This window comes from Cervus canadensis, chromosome 4 (genome assembly GCF_019320065.1).
Source record: "Cervus canadensis isolate Bull #8, Minnesota chromosome 4, ASM1932006v1, whole genome shotgun sequence".
Classification (NCBI taxonomy): Eukaryota; Metazoa; Chordata; class Mammalia; order Artiodactyla; family Cervidae; genus Cervus; species Cervus canadensis.
Window position 1 is genome coordinate 82,777,709 of NC_057389.1, and position 25,724 is coordinate 82,803,432.

Consider the following 25,724-nt stretch of genomic DNA (forward strand, 5'->3'; position numbering starts at 1 on the left):
GGATTCTTCCTTTATACCTGATCGACAAAACCTCAGCCCAGATTTCATCCAAACATTAACCTTCTCTGTGTCAGCAATTAGGTGGTATACCATTCAACTGGGCATGTTAGTACCACCCCAGGCTCTTGTTCTCCATCCACAGCAGAACTATATACTTTCTGATCCATTTACATTAAGTATTTCCTGACTTCTTCATCGGCTGTCTTTCCTGTTTGTCTCAGTTGCTATTCCAAGCTCCTGTTTCTTTTCCAAAAAGTACTTCCAACTCCCATTCACCTTTGACCCATGCCTCAGATAACATTGCCTCTCGTTTTCACTTAGACATACAAAAATGTTAGAAATTAAGCTCCTTTACTTAATAAGCTATATCTATCAAAATTCTGTAGCAATCATCTTCCATTGTGAAACTGGAAACATTCCTCCTAAAGTCAGCAGAGAAAATGAAGAGCTCAATACCACAGATATTTCAACAGTACATTGAAAATCCTGGCCAATGTAGTAATATTACAGAAAAATATGGGAAAGTATATAAGAAAAAGAATAATGGAGAAAATACAGGAATTTAAAAACAAGTGACAATACCATTTTCATTTGGGAACAATATATTTGAATGGGTATGGGTAAAGAAATATAAAACTTATTAAGATGATTAAATTTGATATGTACTGGTCCATATAGCAAAGGAATATATGACATGACAACACACATTGGCTGAATTTTAATCTACATATGGTGATGAAATATGTAGTTGTGAAAAACATGATGAAATATATGGCCATCCTAAAGGAACTTTTGTACCAAACAGTGGTCATCAGCATGCTAATTATAGTTGAGCTTGATTTAGAATTTGTGCAGAACATTTAATCTCAAATTATGTGTTTTTAAAAGTCTTAAAATGCTCAAGAGAATTTTGATATCCTTTTAAGAGGGAATGCTTTACTTTCCTCTCGCACCTCTCCCTCCCTTCTTTACACCCCTCTTCTTCCCTTCAGGTAGGACACAAGTTCAGTTACTCCTAAATCTTGATTTTCCATCTTTTGTTGTTTTAATAAGACCATGCCTTATCACTCTCAGGGCTTCCCTGGTGGCGCAGACAGTAGAGAATCTGCCTGCAATGCAGGAGACCCAGGTTCGATCTCTGGGTTGGGAAGATCTATTGGAGAAGGCAATGGCCACCCACCTTAGTATTCTTGCCTAGAGAATCCCATGGACAGAGGAGCCTGGCAGGCTACAGTCCATGGGCTTGCAAAGAGTTGGACACGACTCAGTGACTAACTTTCACTTTAGCATTAATATTCACACTATGTTTAAGAATTTTTAAAAGTTTTTATTTCACTTATTGTTGAGTGGAACTAGTTAAAAGAATGTTTCTCACCTCTTCCTTCTCTTCTTCCTTCTGCTCATTATTGCCTTCATCTTTCCTTCTGCTTTATCTTGATTTAATCATAGAGTAATTTCAATTGCCTTAATAAGCCAAATTAAGTAGGACTTATCATCTACCGATCCATTCATATGTCCATCCACCTGTCTATTGGTAGAGAAGCTATTCTTCTCTTTGTGGATTTGGAATGTCTGTAAGATCTATTTTAATTTCTAAATACAGTGAGAAAATAACATCTTTATACTTAATCTCTTGACCATTTCTTTCTCTAGTTCTGTTTTTTAAATAACATGTATATACTGCATTTTGCCTAACAAATATATCTTCATTTTTCTGAAAACCAGTGGATACCAAGCGTTGACATTAGCTTGAAGGTCTGAAAGAGTAGTTAAGGATATACTTTGAACTAATCTCCAGTTTCAACCCTCCAGCAATGCCTCTCCTCAAACCTTGTGTGTTTCAGTCTTGAGCCTCTCTAGGGTTCTACTGTGCTCATAAACTCCTCCTTTCCTATCATTTGGGCTTTGGCTCCACTAAATCAGTCCATCTTTCTTCTTGAATCTTCTCTCCCCAAAACATGGTCAAGATGATTTGTCGTTTTATTTAAATTTAATTATTCCTTTAATTATTCTTCAGGTTTCTGAAGAGAGAGAAAAGTCACCGCATTCAGCTAAACATCTTTCACTAGTGTGCTCTCAATTGTAATCAAAAGCAAAATAAAATTAGCTGGTGGATGGATTCATCCTTGACAGTCATGTGATCTTTGACAAATCATTTTACCTGTCCATTAATTTTTTTCACAAAATGAGGTTACATGTATTTTAAAAGGAGATGAAAATTAGAGAACATGCAAACAATTCAAAAAATATATTTTTTATAACAGATATCTTACTTGAGAAAACATGAAATATACTCTTGGATGATTATAGTTCCTTGTATTAAATAATATTTATTGAAGTATATGTCTTAATTAGTAAAATAGTATATAAATCTTTGATAAATCAGTGTAAGTGATTTCATATACTGTCATCTTTACTAATAATTTAAACCAAAAGGTCAAATGTTTTGCTGAAATTTTTGTCTTAAATAATATTTCAGTATCATGTACTCTGGGTCAGATCATCTTTATTAGCTAAGGAATTATCAAAGGAAAGACTTTCAGTTTTCCAAGTACCGTGGATGCTTTTTAAGTTACATTAGTTAAAATGATATTTCACAAAATAAAATTTCAAAATTTTACTAACTCAGAATATAAATGTGAGTTCAAGAATCTTCTAAATGTAATTTATTTTAGGGTATTTCTTTGAAATGAGATTTCAAGATTTGAGAAATGCTTAAATAATCATTGCTTTTTATTTACATTTTCGAAGTTGTGACTATGTTACATGATGATGAAAAGTGATATTTGTAAAATGTATTTTTATGGTATTCCTTGGAGAATTATATAATTAATTGATAAAATGATTCAATCTAAAATATGAGGTTTAAAAGACTATTAACGGTTTATTGAGTGACATATATGTATATGACATATATATATTTCTCCTGAAATTATTTATAGGAGCTGGATATCACAGTTTAATAGATATATTTGAGGGTGAAAACTGTCATTTTTATTTTCTTCTATTAATACCAAACATAAATATTTGCACTTTAATTCTGACATTTGATGATTAATGTTTGTGTCTTCTAGGTATAGCTTACTTGAGTGGAATGTGTAGTGAAAAGAGAAAATGTATTATTGCTGAAGACAATGGCTTAAACCTTGCATTTACAATTGCTCATGAAATGGGCCACAAGTAAGTAAAAATCCTGGCTATGCTAATATATTAACATATAACCTTGTAATTTGAGTTATCGAATTGCCTGCATATCTTTCCATTTTTTTTTGTTTTGAGCCTAAGATTTTTAAAATTAGGGAAATGAAGGAGAGAAGATCATTTACATTTGAAGAGTATTTTCTGATTATTTTAACCATTCCTGATATTTTGAATAAAATCTTATTACATTATTAAAATCCTCATCAGAACAGTCATTACATGGCATATGATTCATTTCAATACACATTTTCAAATGATATAAACCTTGCAGTAATCATGACACTAAAAAAGTATGCATTATTCAAGCATCCAAGGAAAACACTACATACAAATAAAAATGCTTTCAACTTCTGATAGTTCCTGTTTGTTATTACCCAGCAGAGAGCTTTTAGGAGTAATGCATTTGAAAGAGAATTAAACTGGACACACAATTCATGTGTAATGAACATTAAGTACATCTCAGACATAATTCTAAGCATTGTACATAGATTAGCTCACTTAAAACTCATACAAAGCAAGGGTTTCATTTTACAGATAATAAAAATAGCAATAATAAGTGTGATAGCAACACTTACATAGTCTTGCTATGTGCCAGACACATTTGTACATGCTTTATATATCCCCACAACTTCCCTGTGAAATAGACTGTTAGAGTACCCATCTTATAGAGAAGAAACCTGAAGTATAGAGGGGTTATTTACCCTCCCAGAATTATGAAAATACTATCTTGGAGGAAAGATTTGAACTCATATCATCTAACTCGGGTCATACTATTCTGAATTTGTTCATTAAGTTGTCTACTGTCTTTAGATCTTGAATTCCTTATCAATAAAATGGGGATAATACCTGTATTATGAAGTCTGAGATTCAAATGACGTAAGAAATAGACCATATTTATGGAAATCGGGCTTCCCTGCTGGCTCAGATGGTAAAGAATCTGGGTTGGGAAGATCCCCTGGAGAAGTGAATGGTAATCCACTCCAGTATTCTTGCCTAGAGAATTCCATGGACAGAAGAGCCTGGCAGGCCACAATCTATGGGGTCGCAAAGAGTCAGACACAACTGAACAACTAACACTTTCAGACTTTCACTACTTTACAGTAAATACACTATAGTAGAATGGTGTAGGTTAGGGAATCAGACCTGATTTTGACTGTAGGCTTCTCTACGTGCTAGCAGTATCGGCAGCACAAATGAAAAGTATTTTAATTGAACTCAGATTTACCAAAGCCCTATTCAGGGAGGTGATCTTTATGGAGGCCTCTTTGGTCAAAGACATATTTGGTTTGGCTGCAGTGTTTCGAAAATTGAATCAGTTGCCAACATTAAAAAGTATAAATTTGACATAAAAATTCAAATTTCCAGACCTGGCAGCATTAGACGCACAGTCCCATATGGCAGCCATTCCTTGGAGCTGAGTAGCGTCTGTACCCTTTAGGCTGGGCCCATCCTCCCCAGCTCATCACAGGCGGCAGCACTTTGCTACCATTCATCCAGCTGACTTTGTTTTCATCATAGAGCTGGACTCTGTAGACAGTTGAGTAAACTTGAGTTGGCAGTGGAATTTGATTGGTAAAGGAAAACTTTGATGAAAACTTACAGAAGACTTAATGGTTTTTATTTTAAAAAGACCCTTTTTTAGTCAAGTAAACTGGAATATGTAAAAATGATCAGGTCATAATTATATAGTCCTATAAATGATCAAATATTGCATGTACCCATAACCTAGTGCAAGAAATAGGTCATTATCAGCAGTGGTTGGTTTTTTGATGTCATTGTTTTTAAATGTGTAGAAACACTTTCATTTTCTCTTATGCAGTCTTTCAGTTGTCATTTGAGTGCTCTCGGATATATGAGGGGTTTGTTACTTGAAAAAGAAGAAAAGATAAATATACTTGGAAATCATCATCCTTTAGGGAAAGTGTACAATACAGTGACTTCATTCAGTATTTGATACCAGGAATTATAGAATTTAGATTCTTAATTCCAGTACTGATTTTATAATTTAAAGATGTTTCAGTTTAATCATAATAGGAAAAAAACCACACGTATCATTTGAATGAAAAATGCTGGGAAATAGTGTTTAGAGGCAAGAAAAAGTTATTAAAAAATTTTTAAGTTAGGGAAAATTAATTATAAATATAATTCCTATAAACTAAATGCAAATTTCTGAATACTTAAAATTTTCACTTCAGCAATGCATTAACAATTTGGTAGCTGATTACCTTTTAATGAAACAGACATTAATGATTTTGTCAAGTACCATGAATACTAGAGGGTTCACTTTAAAAAGAAATTTTACATTATAAAAGTGTACATATAAAATTAATCTCTTTTGATGTGTGCTATATTCTAAAATGTAGGAGAAACAGTAATTAAATGAACAAACCACAGTGCAAGTTGCTTTATTAACATGCAAAAGGTTGGTCAAGAACATATAACTACTTAAAAAACTATATGATATGATTTAAGGAAATGCCACTTCAGCTTTATGTAGTAGAAACATTGGTTTATGAGCAGAAACTGAGGTTGGAATGGCTAAAATGGTAGTAAAATATTATTTTATTTGACTTTTATAGAGCTGCACCCAAAATCAATAGAGATGTGCCAAAGGTATGTGTAATACTTGATGGATTAATACCAGGACATGTGATATATGTTGAACTACTTAGTTACTAAAAATTCTCCTTACCAGTAAGCAGTGTTTGTCTCAAAAGTATAGGCTAAAAATTTTCCTGATGCTTGAGAGTGGGAGACAATAGCAGTGAGAATAATGATGTCTTTATAAAGAACAAAAGAACAAACAGCAGAAAGTTCATCTGTATAAATTACATCATCATCCACTGTAAAATAGAAAACACAATGAAACAAACATGTAGGAAGAAGAAATAAAAAACAATGTTCATGTACATATAGCCTCTTAGATAGGGGAAGTTTTCATAGATGTTCCATAATTATATGGATCTTACATGTGCACGTGTACACACACACAAATACACACACAAACACACCAACAGAACTCTCTTACTTAGAGGCATAATTAAGATTAAGCTGCTTAAGTGAAGCTGTTAGTTCTTATTTACTTATTTTTTTTAGTTATAACTTCTTCTAATATACTTCCTATAGGCAGAAATGGATCATTTAATTTTTCAACCCATAATTTAAGAATGGCAGAATGATTCCATTTTAACTTTTTAATTCAAAAATACATTCACATATGAAATGTCTCTAAATTGATTTAAAATGGATGTATTTATGTTTGTTGCCTTGAATTTGAGTTCTAGAAATTCCCAGAGCAATTCCACATATAGCTGGAAAAGTCAATATGGGCCACCAAGTAATAAAACTGACTCTTGCTGGTAGGGTGAGAATTTTAGTAATTGAAGTGAACAAAAAAAAAAAAAAGGAAAGAAAATCCTTTTACGATTGCCAAAGAATCTTAATGTCTGCAAAAATCTATTAAATTTTTCCTTTGGGAAGTTACCAATTATAATTTTATGTGTAATGTAAGTAATACTTGTCATAATTATAGGTAATGATATAAAAAGTGTAAGTTCAAAGAAAGAGGAAATAACTGATTTATACCAATATTTTATGATTACTTTTCCAAAATTATTTTCCTTTCTAAATGATAGATCAAGGGAGTGTTTATTTTTCTTATAACCAAAAATTTCAACATTAGAATGTTTGATTATTATTTAATGTTTTTATAATTATGAGATATGGATAAGACTTTCATTAATTTACTCTGATGAAGGCTTACATTTTATTTTTATAAATAAAAATACCTTAGGAAATTATTCATAATTTTGACAGGGTTTGTTGAATATATGCCTATACACATGTTCACTATATTTTGTCTTAAATCATCTCTATGAACAAAACTTCTTAAAGCAATAGATTATACTTTGATTTCAAGCTGTAAATTATTATGCATATGTTAACTGGTTATATTTCTGTGTGAGGCGAAAGTCCCTGAGACTCTCTGGTTCAGTGATTTGCTAAGAGGACTCATAAAATCCAGCCCAGCTGCTTTACTTATAGTGATAGTTTATTACAGTGAAAGGATGTAGATTAAAATCAGCCATGGAAAAAGGCACATAGGGCAGGGCCCAGGAGATACCTGGCATGGCACATGCTTCTTGTCCTTTTCCAGTGGAGTTGTGTAGAAAATGCTAATTCTCTCACGAATAATGTCTGAGAACACATACATTGTACTGCCAACTGGAGAAGCTAACCTGAGCTTTGGTATCCAGGGTTTTTGGTGGAATTTAGTCATGTAGGCAAGGCTGATTACCCATTCCCTACAGAGGTCAAGCTGTTCTAAGTCCCCCACCACAAATCATGCTGTTAGTATTAACTACTGAGCATATCTCAGGGCCCCTGTAAATGAAGATACTTTTTTATTAGGCAGGATATTTCAAGGGCTTAGAGTTTCCTCCAAAGAGTAAGACAAGTCCTAGACCTTTTTAGAATGTGCATGTTGCAACCCAGACTTGTGGTGTTAACTCTAAACTGCACAATTACACAATATTTTTAAGTTTTAAAATATCATATTTACATTAGATTGACAAAGGCTATCTAATAAAAATTAAAAAGTCTTTTATTATCAGATGTTGTATCAGTTTATCCATATCTAATACAATCTCACAGAAGTCTGGAACTAACTATTGTTGTTATCATCTTTTTATAGATGAGGAAACAAGCTAATAGACAATAATTTTTCAGAGTTTTTTTGATGTTAAGAGCATTCTTTTTTGATCAGTTATATTGTTAAGAGCTTCCTAGTTCTCTTAGTTTTATCATGTCTTTTACAGTTTTTGACCTGCAGACTCTTTTTTAATAGTCAAATCTCATATTTTTTTCCTATAGTTTTTTTTTGCAATTGGAAGTGCTTCCTCATGCTGCAATTAGGAAAACATTTTTGTCTAGTTCTTTTCTATTTTCTTCCCTTCACCCTTGATCTCACTCTTCTTTATTGCCATATAATTTAGAAAGTCATCTAGAATCTACATTAGTGTATGTAATACAATTTTCTACATTAAAGTTTATTTTCTCATTAACTGCTCAGCGTGCTGTGCTGTGTTTAGTCACTTGGTCATGTCTGACTCTTTGCGACCCCACGGACTGCAGCCCACCAGGCTCCTCTGTCCATGAGGATTCTCCAGGCAGGAATACTGGAGTGGATTGCCATGCCCTCCTCCAGGGGATCTCCCCAACCCAGGGATTGAAACCAGGTCTCCCGTGTTGCGGGCAGATACTTTACCGTCTGAGCCACCAGGGAAGCCCAAGAAAACTGGAGCGGATAGTCTATTCCTTTTCCAGAGGATCTTCCCAAACTGCTCAGTAACTGAGCTTATATTGAAAATGTGGCCTCTGATGAGCTGTGCCAGAATATAGCACATTTCTGGCTTTGTTGAAAAAGCCTTGAATTTTTTTTTAAAAAGTTGATTGAACTAAATTGTATGCTACAGTGATGTAGCTGATTTACATTGTAGTACACCTTCTGGCAGCCAGTGCCCAGACCACACTTTGAGAAGCCTAGTAACCTAACAGCTACATACTCTGTCCTTCTTGCATTGGAGTCATATATGGTTGCCAGAGAGAGGGATATTTTTATTTTTAGCCTGAAAGGTGGTTTTTATTTGAATTATCTCTCTCCTCATGTATTTTGGCTTCACTTGTGGCTAGTTGGTAAAGAATCCGCTTGCAATGCAGGAGACCTGGGCTCGATCCCTGGGTTGGGAAGATCCCCTGGAGAAGGGAACAGCTACCCACTCCAGTACTCTTGCCTGGAAAATCCCAAGGACAGAGGAGCATGGTAGGCTATAGTCCATGGGGTTGCAAAGAGTCAGACATGACTGAGCAACTTCACTTTCACTTTACATAATATGATTGTATATAAATTATATAATTTTCATAATTTAGTGGTGTTTTAAATTTGTTATGTAAATGATATCTCAAAAATATGAATATATACCATATATGTACCATGTATGCATATCACGTACTTTTTTCTTTAGGGCCACAAATAATTTAGCCCTCTCTGTGAATTCCAACTAAAAGTAAAATAACCCCTTTTATATCAGGTAAGCTTTTACTGAAACTTAGCCCCAGGTCTTATATTTTATTATAAAATATATAAACTATCAGGGAAATAATAATATGAACTATAATTAATAGTAACATAACCCTGTGGGTATTTTTCTGACCTTGCTGTATCTGGAGATTTACTGAACAGGAAAACTTTACACTGACTTAGCACATTGAGACCAAAGACTTCTGCCCTCCTCTCCAAAAGAAGGAAGGCAGTAATATTATCCTTATTTTAGGAATGATGACTGCCAAAACTCATACAGCTCATAAGTGCCTGAGTAGATGTCCAAATCCAGAGCCTGTGTTGTTAACTACTATGCTATGCCAGAGATGCTGAAGGGCGCTTCTAACTTACTCAGCTCATTTCTGGACGGCCTCTTTATTATCGATCCCCAACCTTGTGTCTTCAGCCATACCTCACACTATGCTCCCTCTCATTCTCAGCACTGCAGCCACAATAGAGTTTCTCCAGTGTTTCTAATGGACCATGGTTCTTTTCACAGCATGACATTGGTACATGTCACACCCTCTGCCTTACAAGGATAGGAACAGCTTTGATAATTATCTCCTACTGATCATAATTCACACATCTTATCAGTAAGCCATTTTCCTTTAGGATATGTTCTGTAAGTCATCTCTTTAAAAATGTACATTCACTCATCTTTTTATCGGTTTTAAGCTCCAGGAGGTAATGAACCATGCCTATTTTTTATTATCATGAGATTCCTAATCCATTTGATAGTTCTCAATATATATTAGGCAATCAGTAAATATATGTTAAATAAGTGAGTAGTATAGTAATTATAACAAGTAATAATTGTATTTGTCTTAGTAAAATTTTTGCATAGAATGTTAATAAAAAATTATTATAGAAAAGGTGTATGCACACTCATTCTTTAGAGCATTTTCAGCTATTGTATGAAACTTTTAATAAGTTCTTAGTTAAAGTTTTATTAAAATAATATCATGTAGTTTCAAATATACCCAAGGTTACATGGAGCGGGACTTTATTCCAGCATGTACATGCAGAAATGATTCCCCACACACTAGAAGTGCTCCCTCCTGAAGTCTTCCTATCACAATGAGCAGAAGCTCCATCCTTCTAGACACTCAGCCAGACACCATGAAAGTCCTTGAGCCCTCTGTTTCTCTCCCTTCACATTCTCTTCATCAGCTGTTGACTCTACCTTTATAACATATCCAGAATCTGATTGCTTCTCACTAATCTCCTACTACCACTCTGGGCCAAGTCATCATCTATTTTCTGGGTTATTACAGTGGCTTCCTAAATGATCTTTATTTTTCAGCCCTTGCCTCCCATGGCCTGTTTTCAATTCAGAGCCAGGGAGATTCTTTTGAAACAAAACAAATTACCTGCCCTCATTGCTCAAAATCTTCCATAACTTCCTATCTCACTGGTAAAATCCCCAGTCCTTAAAATAGCCCACAAGGCTCAAGGAGAATAGCCTCCTCCCCTTCAAGCCTTCCATTGCCGTCCTTACTAACAGGGTTTGAGATGCATCAGCCTCTTATCTGTAACTCAAACACATGAAGCACAGATCCTCTGCCCTTGGCTTTTCTTTCTGCCTGCAATATCCTTCTTCAGAACAGTCACATGACTGTCTCCATTATTTTTTTTTAGTTCTCTGCTCAAGTGTCGTAAGGCGAGACCTTTCTGAATACATTTCTTAAAAGCATAATAACCACACCCCCCACTTATCTTCCTCTACCTACTTTAATTTGCTTCATAAAATGTTTCCAGTTCTAGACATGCATCTATTTATCTGTATGTATATGTTGAATTCTTGACTCCTTAGTTCAGTATTATATTTCCAACCTCTAGAACAGTAGTACTTGCTTACTTGGCACATAGTATGTACTTAAAAATGTACTTACTCAATAAAGATACATTTATGAAACTTAATAAATTTATTAAATGTATAGAATACGTAACCTCCTAAATTGTATAGAACAGCTGACTATATAAATGTACTGATTGTTAGAAATGAATTAAATAATCCACCTGAGGAAATGAATTGTTATATCTAAGTGGTAAGTTGGCATTGATTTTCACATTAAAAATTTACATTGGGATTAAGATTATGATTTGGATTAATGGATGTTTTAAGGACATTGAAATCTCTCTTCCCATTTTAAATACCTGAAAATTCCAAAAAGAAATGTTTTAAATAAATAGTTAAGCTAAAGGGCCAGAAAGAAAAATTTTTACATACTAGAGATAGAAGTAATCTATTGTTATAAAAGAGATGGAATTTCTCACTCACAGGAGGCTAAGTCTTAATGCTAGATGGAGGATCTGAGGGTTTTAATGTACCCTGGGAAGTGGAAGCCAGAGCTTCACAGCCCCTTACATGGCAATGTGTATCTCCTGAGGCGGCAGTAGATGGTTTGCTTCAGGATATGGCATGAAAAAGAATCCATCAGGGAGTCTGGGATGAGCCAGATTCTAATGACATAGTTTCAAAGTATAAAGGCAAACATTAACAAAACAGATGTAATTACAATCATAGTGGGAGTTTTTAACATAGCTCTATGTGACTGATAGATCAAGTGAGCAGAAAGATCTTTATAGAAAAAATTTGAACAACGAAAAATTTTGGGCAAATAGAAAACCTACAGTGAATTATTAAAGAATACCTAATCTTTTAAAGCCTATTGGATAGTTACAAAGAATAACCATATATTGTTTTATTCTGTAAGTCTAAACAAATTTCTAAAGATGAATATACAAATGAATTTATTTTTTATCATAGTACAATTAAGCATCCAGTAACAAAAAGAAAACTAAGACTTTTACAAGCATACTTTTGAAAAACGCATGTATCCCAGAAGAAATCATCAAGGAAACCAGAAAATTTTCAGGTTTAAACAACAGTAAATATACTATTTAGAAAATACAGCTTACATAGAGGAAAATGAATAGGAAAACGAATAACTTTAAATATACATAAAAACCTTATGGTGAAATTAATGCCCTAAGTTTTCAAATTAAGTTGTTAGAAAAATAACAAAGTAAAACAATAGAAAAAAGAAATCAGGAAGAGTAGGAACTAATAAAAAAGAAAAATGCAATAAATGTGAACAAAGCCAAGATTAGATCTATGAAAATGCAAGTAAAAGTGACAAAAATAGAATTAATAAAAAAATAAGCATAATTCAACAGTACTAGGAATGAGAAAAGGAGGTGTAACACAGATAACAAAGACATTAAAAAGATACTAAGAAAATACACTGAATACTTTCATGGCAAGAAGTTACAAACCTATGAAGTGGGAAAATTCTAAGAAAATGTAATGGAAGGACGTAAAGCTGTATAACCATTTTAAAAAACTGAATCAGCAGTTTAGAATCTTTTTAAAGAAAACACGAGTTCAGGCATAGTATAGGTTCAAGGAAATTTAAAAAATCTGAGTTTTCTAGAATGAAAGAACATCCCCAGAGTCATCATTTGAGTCTAGTACTAATATAATCAATAAAGGACATAAACTAAGTGAAAGACATTTATGAAGAGGGAAGTTATGATCATTTCTTATCTGAGAATGATGCCCAATGGCTAAGAAACTTTTTCAAAATAAAGTAGCACTGTATAAATAAATGAAGTTAATACGAGAGAATAAAGTTGACTTTATATCTGTATAGCAGAGGTCATTTATCATTTAAAACTCTTAACCCCCTCATTAACAGATTAACAGATTCTGTTAATTAGATAAACCACACTATCTTAGTAGAGACAGAAAAAAAATCTAATATAATTTACTCATGTAAATTTACCAAAATCAATGGGAAACATCATTCTTAATGGTCAAATATTAGAAAAATTCTCTATAAACTTAATAAAATCACAAATATATCTCTATATCTACTTCTATACATTACTGGAGGTACAAGTTCAGTTCAGTCGCTCAGTCATGTTCAACCTCATGAGTCTTTGCGACCTCATGAATCGCAGCGCGCCAGGCCTCCCTGTCCATCACCAACTCCCGGAGTCTACTCAGACCCATGTCCATTGAGTCAGTGATGCCATCCAGCCATCTCATCCTCTGTTGTCCCCTTCTCCTACTGCCCCCAATCCCTCCCAGCATCAGAGCCTTTTCCAATGAGTCGACTCTTCGCATGAGGTGGCCAAAGTACTGGAGTTTCAGTTTCAGCATCAGTCCTTCCAGTGAACACCCAGGACTGATCTCCTTCAGAATGGACTGGTTGGATCTCCTTGCAGTCCAAGGGAATCTCAAGAGTCTTTTCCAACACCACAGTTCAAAAGCATCAATTTTTCGGCACTCAGCTTTCTTCACCGTCCAATTCTCACATCCATACATGACCACTGGAAAAATCATAGCCTTGACGAGACAGACCTTTGTTGGCAAAGTAATGTCTATGCTTTTTAATATGCTGTCTAGGTTGATCATAACTTTCCTTCTAAGGAGAAAGTGTCCTTTAATTTCATGGCTGCAGTCACCATCTGCAGTGTACAAACCAGTATATTATTGGGGTTGTTGGTTAGTCGCTAAGTTGTGTCTGACTCTTGCGACCCAGGGGACTGCAGCCCACCAACTCCACTGTCCGTGGGATTTCCTAGGCAAGAGCAATGGAATGGGTTGCCATTCCTTCTCAGGGGTCTCCCTGTCGCAGGGATTGAAGCCACATATCTAGCATTGCTGAAAGATTCTTTACCGCTGAGCCATCAGGGAAGCCCCTACAAACCAGTACAGAATGGGAGAAAAATAAAAGATGTAGTGTTGAGAATGAAGAAACAAAGCTATTTTACTTTGCAGATTACATGATTGCCTGTATAAAAACATAATGCACAGAAAATATAGAATTAGTTGATGAGTATAGCAATTTTATTGGATATAAGATATAAAGAAATTAGCGTCAACACAAAAATACAAAATATCAAAAAAAGAGGTTACTGTTTACCTACTGTAGCAACAAAAACCACAAAATACTTAAGCATAATCTAAAAAAAGAAATGCTAATACTTCTATTAAAATTCATTAAATTAAACCTGTATCAGTGGACATATAACAATTGTTTGTGGATAAATGAAATATCTTACAGATGTCAGTTCTGCTATAAATACTTTAGAGGTTCATGGAAATTCCAGTGAATATACTTATTTCTAACATTTATATATAAGTGCAAATAGCCAAAAATAGCCAAAACATTTTTGGAAAAGCCATGAAGCTGGAGGAGGAGTAGAATAATATGGAAATCTTTCTCTAACAGAAATGAAGTCCTATTATAAAGACTAAAGTAGCCGAGACCTTGACATTTACACACATAGACAGTCCAGTGAAATGCAGAATCATAAAGAGGCCCATATTTTCTTGAAAACCTGACGTCTGACCGTGTGTCATTGCAGATCAATAGAGAAATTGACTAGTAATAAGAATAAGATAGTATGATTGGTTTGCTACATGTGTAAAAATAAAATTGAACACTTTCTTAAGATAATTTCTCGAAACCAATTGTGGGTAAAATAAAGACTGCTACAGTACAGATGAGACTTCTAACAAAAAATATATGAGACTTATCTGTAGGCCTTCAAGATTGAAATGATTTCCACAACAGAACATATTTTATGTGCCTTCTTCTTGAAGGCAGAAGCATGAGACCTGATAAAGAATTTGGTCATGAATGTTAGAATTTGTCTTGTTCAAATTTCCTATTTGTGTGAATGTTTCCCTTAATGCTTGTTGTTGTTGTTGAAAGTATATTTGATTTATAATGTTGTGTTAAGTACAACTGTACAGCGGTCATTTCCTTACACATACATGTACATTCTTTTTTTAAAATATTCTTTCTGTCATGGTTTATCATAGGATATTGAATATAGTTTTCTGTGCTATATATGGTAGGACCTTGCTATTTATCTCCTTAATACTTAAATTACTTAGATTGCATAACAAATTTAGACACACACACAGTATAATGTGTATGCACATATATATTGCATGTATTTGTTTTTGTGAAAATATTTAATAATTTTAAAATAGATATAATGTTAGAAAGGAGGGGCAAAATGACTATCATTTGTGTAAATGGAAAACTTGAGACAATCTACTAAAAAAACCATTAGAGCAATAAGAAAATGTTAGTGGCTTTTTACAAAACTGTAAAAAATTTTTGCTTTCCAAAACATGAGCAAGAGCCTTTTGCAAACTATAATGAAAGAAAAAAAATCCATTTGTAGTGAGTGAGTGAGTGAAGTCGCTCAGTCATGTCCGACTCTTTGCGACCCCATGGGCTGTAGCCTACCAGACCCACCCACCATGGGATTCTTTTGTATTGAAGACAGCAAAAAATAAAATAAAAATTAAGAAGATAAAACACCTAGGAATATATTCACAAAGGGATGTACAATACAAAACTTGTAAAAAGAAGAATTTATAGCCATACAGAGTCATAAAAGTGGTTTAATAAATGGAAATACATTTCTTGGTTTGGGATAGGAACATCAGTATCATAAAATGACTATTATCTGTATATAAACTAATATAATCATCTGCCCAAAATATCAATATTTTTTTTTTATTTTGGTGATGTTGTTCGGTTGCTAAGTCATGTTTGACTTTGCAACCCTATGGACTGCAGCACACTGGGCTTTTAGAGTTCATGTGGAAAACTCAACCTGAGAAATATCTTGTTTAAAAAAAGTAAAAACTGGGAAGGAGGAGGGTGAACTTTTATCAGATATTAATATATTTCAGAATAAATAAAGCTGTTTGTGCTGGTGTTTGAATAAGCAGACAAGTCAGTGGAAGAGAGAGTAAGCAAAAATCCACTTTTAAGTACGAAAAGATGTGGAAATGTAGTGTATAATAAAAGCACCTATAATCAGTAGACGGAAACAAATCATTCAATAACAAAAGTAACAGGGATCTCTATATTAGACAGTACATCGGAATACACCAAAATGATTCTCTTCTTTGTTTTGTTGGCTTTTTAAAAAATCTTTTAATAGAGGATGTCAGTGATTCTTGGTGTGAAATCTAGAAATGTGTAAGGAAAAGTCGCATAAAATTGGGCTTCCCTGGTGGCTCAGACGGTAAAGCATCTGCCTGTAATTCAGGAGACTCAGGTTTCATCCTTGGGTTGGGAAGATCCCTTGGAGAAGGGAATAGCTACCCACTCCAGTATTCTTTCCTGTGCAGTATTCCATGGACAGAGGAGCCTGGCAGGCTACAGTCCATGGGTTCGCAAAGAGTTGGACATGACAGAGTGACTTACACTTGAACACGTGTAAAATTAGTGACTTGCAATTAAATAGCAACACAAGGAAGAAATACAACAGGTAGAAGATAAATCACAATCAGTGCAAGTATTTGAATCATATTCAGCAAAGTAATATTTTCTTTAATATTAAAAAGAGCTCTTAAAAATAAATTTGCAAAATAACTAAAGAGCCATTAGGAAAATGGCAAAGGATATTACCACATAAACCAATGATATGTTTCCATGGCATATATGAAAATATCTTAGTGTCATTCATAGGATGCCAATCAGATCACAAAGCAATTATCCTTTCAACTATCCAATTACATGAATTTACATGGTAAATCCATATTTACTCCCAGTGTAAAGACCATGTACTTCCCTTGGCAAGAAAACTCCCTGCCACGTCCCTCATTTTTCTCTTACTCTTCTTTCAGATCATTTCTTCAGAGAAGTACTTCATGGGTAGGTTAAATGCCTTCATATCTGCTCTTATAAATTCTATGTAGTTTTTGTCCCTAATTTTTTTACAGTCGTAGGCTTACATTATTTGTATGGTTATTTGATGTCTGTATCTCTAATGAGATTGTCCCTCTTGAGGACGTGGGCTGCACCTTGTTTTGTTTTTCTGTTTGTTTATGTCTGTTGTCCTTGCTGTTTAACATTATATCTCTCACATCTTTCAGTTGTGCTCAATAAATAGCTGTTAAATGATGTTTCAATAAGAGTGTAAGTGAATGAAAAGTGTTGGTCTGTGAAGAAACAGATACTCTTATACATTTTCGAGTGTAAAGTGGTGTACTATTTTCGGAGGTCATGTGGCAATGTTTATCCGAATTTAAATAGAGGACTGCTTGTGAATACAGTTTATTTTACCAGCTTTGAGTTTAGCACATGTTAAATTATAATTTAATTTGTATTGGTTTCTTTGCTTACTAGAATTCTTGAGCATCTCATCTTTTTTTCAATTGTTAAATTTACCCATTACTTTAAAAATAAGTAGCCCATAAAAATAATCATAAGGACTTGAAAATGATTACTGTTTTATATTAATAAAATAGTATTTATTTTTGATCACTTAGTATCTGATGCCTCAGTGCTTTGTGTTTCTAATTATAAAGATTGCTCTTTTAAGATATGTTTATATTCTTAAAATAATACAATGGACTTTAGGTTGTGGGTAAAATTGTTTGTTGTGAAACCAGTATATGATATAGTTTTGTAATTTAACTTTAGCACATTTATGTTAGTTTATACTTTGAGTAGATAGTGTTAAAATAAAAAGTTCTAGCAGAGTTCTGTTATTTTTATAAGTTAAAGAAACTACATTAACCATATAAAATTCATTTACTGATTAAGAATCTCATACTGTAATTAGATTGCCTACTTCATAGAGATGAGTGGATAAAATTACATAAATTAGGGGAAATTACTTATAAATTATGTCATTATAAACACACAGAACTTGTTTTTAAGTGACCAGAAATGCCTGTATGATTTTGGATTTTGTTTAGCTTGTTTGAACCAAGTGGAAAAAAACTAATATATGTTATTCAACTTTGTCCTAGAGATGTGACTTTTCCGCTAAGTTGTTAATTCAGGAGATTCTTTTGGAACTGAGACTAATGAGTCAAAAATTATGCAAAGTTAGCTCCGTGAAGGCAATGAATATTTGGGGCACCTGCTAAAGTTTTCAAGTATTGCCAGAGTACCAACAACGCAGATGCCTTGTAACTAGTAAACCGTTGAAATCAATGATATTTGCTTATGTGCTTTGATGTAAAGTGTGCCTGGGTAGAACCAAGGGTATGGCACACTTCTTCAGACCCCTGCATTTCTATTATTGGCATCAGTATTGCTCTCTGTTCTTAAACTGATCTTTAACTCTTTATCATCTTATCTCCTCCCATTATCACTTGTTAAATTCTGTTCATTGTTTATCTGAAATAGTTATCCTATCAGTCCATTCCCTCTTCCCTTATTCTTTCAGCTTAGACTATTGCAATATACACCTTGCCTTAACACCTTATCTTTCTAATCCATCTCATACTTTCACCAGATTCAAGTTACTGAATTGTGGTTCTGATTTTCAGCTCAGAAACCTATATTGGTCCTTACCACCTAATGAAGAAATTCCAATTTAACACTCAGATTCATGACTTTTATAGATTGGTCCCAATCTGTCTAACTTTATAATCCTCTGCTCTATTTCATGAATTTAAACAATCCATAGTTTTCAAGCTTCATGTCTTTGTTAATGCTTTTTTCTTATTCCAACTCCAAACCCTACTGATTTATACCTTTTTCAAATTTTACTTATCCATTAAGTAAAGACAAATGAATCTATTTAATGGTCAAGACAAATGTAATTCCTTTTGTCAAATTATACCTGAAGGTCTATCTGGAAATATACCTCCTTTTTTAAGTCCCTTCCACTGTTCATTGTAAGTATCACTTGTTACTTAATTTCTGATATGCATATGCTACACACGCACACACACACACACACGCACATACTCCTTACTAGACAGGAATTTCTATAAAATAGGGTTACTGTCTAATACACTTTTTCCTCATACACTACCAAGTTGAGTGCATTGTATATTATAGACACTCAAACATTTGTTGTATGAATTAATAAACATTTGCTTTAGGAATACTCATCTGTTGGACAGTTATTTAGAGATTCAGGGTAGAAAGCAGTTGAGTTTCAGAGGTAGAGAAAGAGAAATTAGTTTGGGTCAAGGAATGCAATTGCCATGACTGAGAAAAAGAAAATACGGTTTTATGACTCTACAAATATAGGTATGGCAAAGTATTTTTCCTTTCTGGCGTGTGCTAATTTGATTCTTATATAAAATGAACTATGTAGAAATACAGTAGTTAAATTACGCATCAGTTTTGATGAGTCTTCTTTAAAGTCAGATTACAGGCCTGTTCAAGCAGTTCATGCATGTCCTGAAGTCACAAACTGAGAAGGGATAGTTCTAACAGTTTTAGCAGGAGTACAATGTAATCTAAGATTCTGCTTATTGAGTAAGAAGCCAGCATATGCTCCAGAAGGCATCCAAGAGCATATATTTGGCTAATCTTTCTCAATTTACTGGAGGAGTCCTTTAGAAGGAAGTAAAATATGTGTGCTTCATTCTGAATCGATACCAATCAGCATATCTCTATAAGAAATTCTAAAGGAAGAGTAGACAAACAATAAGAAGTAAATAAAAAATGAAGATAAAGACATCATCAAGGACTCTTAGGGTGGGAAACAGATAATGACAAAAACAAATATATTTTTACTTGTCAAATCCATTGCTTGTTAAAAATATTCAAAATTAATTATTCTGTAATTAATGTTCTTTGACCCAGTAAAATTGGTAATAGTGACATGTAAATTCACCATTCCCATACTGTATGCTTTAGAATTCCATACAGCAGAAGTCACAGGTAGCACACACACCTTGGTTAAGGTTAAAAACTCCTCAGTGGGCAGATGAGCGAGAAAGCAACACGGGACTTGGGCTTGAGTTCTTGTCATACCAGCTACTCTCTGAATGAACTTTGGGCCAGTCAGTCTTATCTGCCTTTAGTAATTTTCTTCGCTCCCAAAATGTGGTTAAGTTTTCCCTCTCAAGGTTCACTGTTAGGTTGGTGATACTCTAATCACATGGCACATTTGTTGATTTGTAACACTAAGTGGATAATACACAGCAAATGAATAATAATTAGTAGTAGTGGTATTATAATTATATTTATAAATGCTTCAATGCAAAGAGGAGGTTTTCCACCCAGTGGCCATACATCTCTCTGTTCATTCAAGGAATGCTTTTATATCATTCAGAATTTTTAGTGGATTAGCAGTAAGTGTACTTATTGTGACGATTCGTATAGACCACTAACACAGGTTTTGTATTTGATACTTTATTTAGACAGTGATAGCAGTTAGAGTAATAAGTGGTTTGTCCAAATTATTAATCATGATGGGAATTAAGCCAGTAGACAAGTGGCAGCACTCCCATATGAGATTCTCTCCAAATGTAGGCTTGGATGTCACAGTGAGTAGGTGGAAAAGGAGAAAAATCACCCAGTTAGTGAACAGCCACACAAGAGTTGACTTTCTGTTTACATTTCTCTAATGCATTCTTGGCAAATGTATGGTCTAGGGTAAGGCTAGCAACCTTCCTTGAGCAGATCATCCATAGACTTTTCAGGCTTATTGTTATTCTAAGTCAGTAAGATGCCATGTTAGTTTCAACTTTCCATCAAATGTACAGAATATTTAGTTGCTCCTATGATTCCATATCAGTTGATAAATCCGTAGAATTTATTTAATATGATATTGAAGTAAGTAATTCAAGGAATTAAAAAGAAAATATGATAGTTCTTGTTTTCTGAACACTGAAGTCTAGGTAGTGATAACTTGTACATATTACAAGTTATATATAAAATTCACCAGAAATAGAAGATGGTTCTGATATCTTATGTGCCATATATTTGAACCATACAAAACTTAAGAGTCATGAGAAATATGTGTTAGAATTTATTGAAGAGTCCTTTATATGGGAAGAAGTTCTCAAAGAAGCTGTAAAAAGTATTTTGACAAGAAGGGACTATACAAAACAGTAGGCTGGAATGAACTGTTACAGTGGAAATCAGATTGAAATCAGTTTACGGTTGCTTGAAAACCAGGACAGAAAGTTTGGATTTTGAACTTGTAGCTCACTAGTTCTCAGAATTTTAAGTACGAATTATCTAGAAAATGTGTTAATGCCATTTCTTACATATAAATATTCTCTTTTGATTGGTTGCTGGTGGGGCCCAGGAATCTGCCTTTTAACTAGTCCCATGGTTCTTTATTATTCACTTTTTCAGTATTGTTGCTTGCCAAGGAGAACTGAAAGATTTTACCTGGGGAACTAGTTTTTGTGTTAATGTTTGCATAAGGAAAAAAGTAATTAAATCATGGTTTAATAAGGCAGAGAGTTAAGGGGCAGGAGTTAAAGGGTTATTGTGAAGTGAAAGTGCTCAGTTGTGTCCGACTCTTTGTGACCCCGTGGACTGTAGGCCACCAGGCTCCTCCGTCCGTGGGATTTCCCAGGCAAGAATACTGGAGTGGGTTGCCATTTCTTTCTCCAGGGGATCTTCCCGACCCAGGGATCAAACCCGGGTCTCCTGCATTGCAAGCAGATGCTTTAACCTCTGAGCCACCAGGAAAGCCCTAGTGAAGTAACTCAGCTTGTCTTGGTTGATGGAAGTAGTGGTGGAAAAGGAGCAGTGGGTTGGAGAGCTTTATGGAACATAGAAGAACAGGATTCAGACATCTTTAGCTGCCTGAGGGTAAGAGTATTCTAGCCCCAGTAGATGATAAACTCCTTGAGGGTAAAAAGTGGATCTTACTCATATTTATGACCCCAGCTCAGTACAGTGCCCAGCACTTAGTGTGTTCTTACAAGTATTTGTTGAATTGTTAAATTTATCTTTTATGTAGCACACAGCAGAGTGTGTTTTATTTTTTATCCTCTGATTTTTTAGCCTGTTGCTGACTTACTTTTCATTGCCTTTGACTTGCCAGTAGAAGTACATATTTGTTTTGTGCAAAGTGAAATGATTTAAATGATTTAAAATATAAAAAGTAATGAAAATGTCTCATATTTCTTAATGTTGGGCTTTTTTCCATGAGTACACATCAGTGAAGTTACATCAAATCAGATACAGTCACTGAATCGTATGAAATTGTGTCATTTTATGAAAGTATAATCCACTTCCAGTTAGACATTGTAATAGTTTGTTTCCTTTTTTTAATCAATTTTTTTATACATGATATATAGCTTTTAGTGGAAAGATACCGTGACAAAATGTTTAACATGTTCAGTCCCCCAAAAGTTTACTCTTTTAAAATATGAATGTTTACAACTCAGATCCTTTCCAAATTATCCAAAAAATGTGAGTGAATTCATAAGCGTTCTCTTCTCTAACTCATTAAACATCAAAAGGGACCATCTTCAAAATGCAAATGCTTCTCCAGCTTTCCGCAGGATATCACAAAACTTCCTGGCAGGGACTTTTAAACAAGTTGAGAAGTTTTATAAGATAAAAATATTTTCTCAGTTGACTTGACAACCATGTACAATGTTAGTAGAGAGTTTATTTGCCCAAGGCTCTTTGTCAAAATGAATTTAAACTGAGATTATTAAAATGTAGCTCCATTGCATAGTGTGAGGAGAGGTGTTGCTAATGTCTTACTTGAAGAATGTTTTCCATACAGTGCATGCAAGTCGGTTCTGGGTCTATACCTGTGGAGGTGTATTTCTGCTAACGAAGAGGAGACATTAAAAAATCATTCCGAAAAGAAATCTTATGTATAAATGGAGACTTTTGATCTATAGTTTGGTTTAAAGTTCACTGTTTTTGACCAACAGACTGCCTGGGTCTGAGTCACAGCTCGAACATTAACTTCAGTGCCTTCCTCATCTGTAAAATAGAAGTCATGATAATAAAAACATTCTGGAGGTATTGTGAGGATTAAATGATATCACTGAGAATGATTAATACAGTGACTGGCACAGATAAAGGTTCACAATTGTTTTCTTTCAAATCTGTAGAATCAAAAATAAGCAGTGTCTCTGATAGTTCCAGATGTGTGGTTATAAAAAAAAGCCCTGTCCCAATTTAATGATAACTTCTGTTACAAGTTAAATAGCTTTAGGAAAATTTAACTAATGGTAAACAATGCTTGAATCACCAGATCTCTCCATGGCTGTAGCTAATTTCTTACATGAGAATCCGGATCCCTGAAGGAAAATGATCATCTGGATGAGAAGTTGTAATCTTCCCAATTTGGAAAATCACATTACATTGCTTTGGGATCATGTCCAAATTGCTAAATCCTGGAAGGAGTCCCTCTTCTTCTCTCAAACGGACACATTATTTAAGAAATTTTATTATTTCTGAAAAAGCCCAGTTGCCTTTCAAAAATAAAGCATTTGTATATGATTTGAAAGCCTGCACCAACACAGATGGTTGAGCATGTTCCATGTGGCCAGTGGCTGTTGTTTTAACAGGGTCACCCAGTGACATGTGCTGCAGACAGAGTCCCTGGTGGAAGCAAGGTGGTGATGCAAGCAGGGACAGCTTTGGACCCATACAGTGCATTAAGGCATCTTTATTAATATGGGAGACTGGGCCATATGTACAATTTCTTATTTTAGCTTAGCAACCAAACAAAGTAACTTCTTGCCATTGTTATTTACTTGAATTTTCTTAAATCCCCACTTTCATGAAAGTCAGCACAGTAAATTGCCTTTAATGATAGTTTTTTGTGTATTTGTAACAGATGAGAGAAATAAAACATCTCTGATTTACTGTCCCGATTTCAAAAGAAAGTTACTGGTTCCTGCTCTTTTCTAAGCACTGTGCTAGGCATTTTACATCATCCTCATGTAATCTTCGCAACCAGTCAGAAAGGTATATTTCACAAACAAGGAAACCAAGGCATGCTTATTTCTTGTTTCTTTAGTATTATTTAAATTGCCTCTGGTCACATGAATAAGATGGAGACAGAAGATTCTAATCTAACTCCTCTGTCTTTTTCTCTACCCCACACTAAGTGAACTGACCTCTGCTTAGTCCATATCATCTGTTAGTTTTCCTCTTCATCTTCAAAGTATGAAAAAGATGTTTCTTCCTGTTTCCTCTATCAGTCATTCTATTTATATGTGTTGATACAGACCCTATTTAAGGACATTAATTAGATGAGAAAAGAGAAATATAATTTACCATATAGCTGAATTTTTCTAACATTAAAGTGAAAAAATATATTTAATATTTTTAATTTTATTTAGATAATTTTCACAGTCTTCAAGTTAGCAAACTTCTAATTCATTACTCTTCTTTATAAATTAATTAATTCATCCTATTATCATTTTCCTCTTTCAAAAGCACGTTAACTATAGCAATTTTTATTTAAAATTTTAAATTATTTAACTGAAAATGTAGTTCAATAACTTTGAAAGTTTTATTTTCATACGAGAAAATATAGGTAGTTGTAATTTTTAACAACTTCTATAACAGTTCTTTTCTTTGTGTTTTAAAATACAGAATAGATATTCTTGTTATTCGCAATATTTTAATGAAAACTGTTTTAGTTATTATCTGTTACACAATGAGGAGAAAGGAGCATTGGACTCTATCTTGCCATCTTCTCAAATGTAACATGTACAAAACCAAACTTTCCTCTTTCTACGTCTTCAGTATTAACTCTCTCACAAGCAATTACTTTAATGACTTCATTATGAGAATTCATAGGAGATTATATGCAACTTTTACTGAAATAGAAGTGATTCAACATGCTGGCTTGGTTTAAATTTAATTAGTGTTTATAGAATATGATTCCAGTATGCCATCATTTTAGAGTGATAAGTCTCTGGCAATTAGAAATTAGATAACCAAAAGTAAAAAACATACAGTACACTATAGAAAACACTGCAATACTGTTGTTTATAGTATCCCATGATGGGGAGGGGGGGAAGATAGTACATATAAGTGAGGTGGGAGAAAATAAAAGAAAACCTCCTAAAAGTAATCTACATGAATCTTGAAGATTAAGCAGAATTTTTCCAGGGAAAGACATTGAGGGAAAAACACTTTGCATAGGGTTAGGGAGGAAGTAGAATTCATAGATGTCAAATGGTTAATGGTTAGTCACATGATTCTAGAGCCAGTCTCCTCAGTTCGAACATCACTACTTTCCATTTTCTCCTGTATGACCTTGAGAAAGTTACTTTTCATCTGCACAAGGTGTACTATAATAGTTCCGACCTCATAGAATTATTTTGGAGAAGGAAATGGCAACCCACTCCAGTATTCTTGCCTGGAGAATCCTGTGGACAGAGGAGCCTGGTGGGCAGCTGTCCGTGGGGTCGCACAGAGTCGGACACGACTGAAGTGACTTAGCCTGCATGCATGCGTTAGAGAAGGAAATCGCAACCCACTCCAGTGTTCTTGCCTGGAGAATCCCAGGGACGAGGGAGCCTGGTGGGCTGTCATCTATGGGGTCGCACAGGGTTGGACATGACTGAAGCGACTTAGCAGCAGCAGCAGCAGCATAGAATTATTTAATTGAAGTTTGTATATTCCTTTTTGTGGTGTATATGACACTTAGAAAATGACACATAGAAAATTCAAGAGAATAAGGA

General features: G+C 34.2%; 1 protein-coding gene across 2 annotated transcripts in view; it reads left to right on the top strand.

The window, feature by feature from the left end:
- The window catches only part of ADAMTS19 (ADAM metallopeptidase with thrombospondin type 1 motif 19), a 261,654-nt gene that overhangs the window by 125,530 nt on the left and 110,400 nt on the right, over window positions 1-25,724 (top strand). For both annotated transcript variants that reach the window (XM_043465964.1, XM_043465966.1), the window contains one exon: window positions 3,075-3,180. In XM_043465964.1, the coding sequence (XP_043321899.1) occupies window positions 3,075-3,180 (106 nt within the window). The remainder of the gene's footprint in view (window positions 1-3,074; window positions 3,181-25,724) is intronic.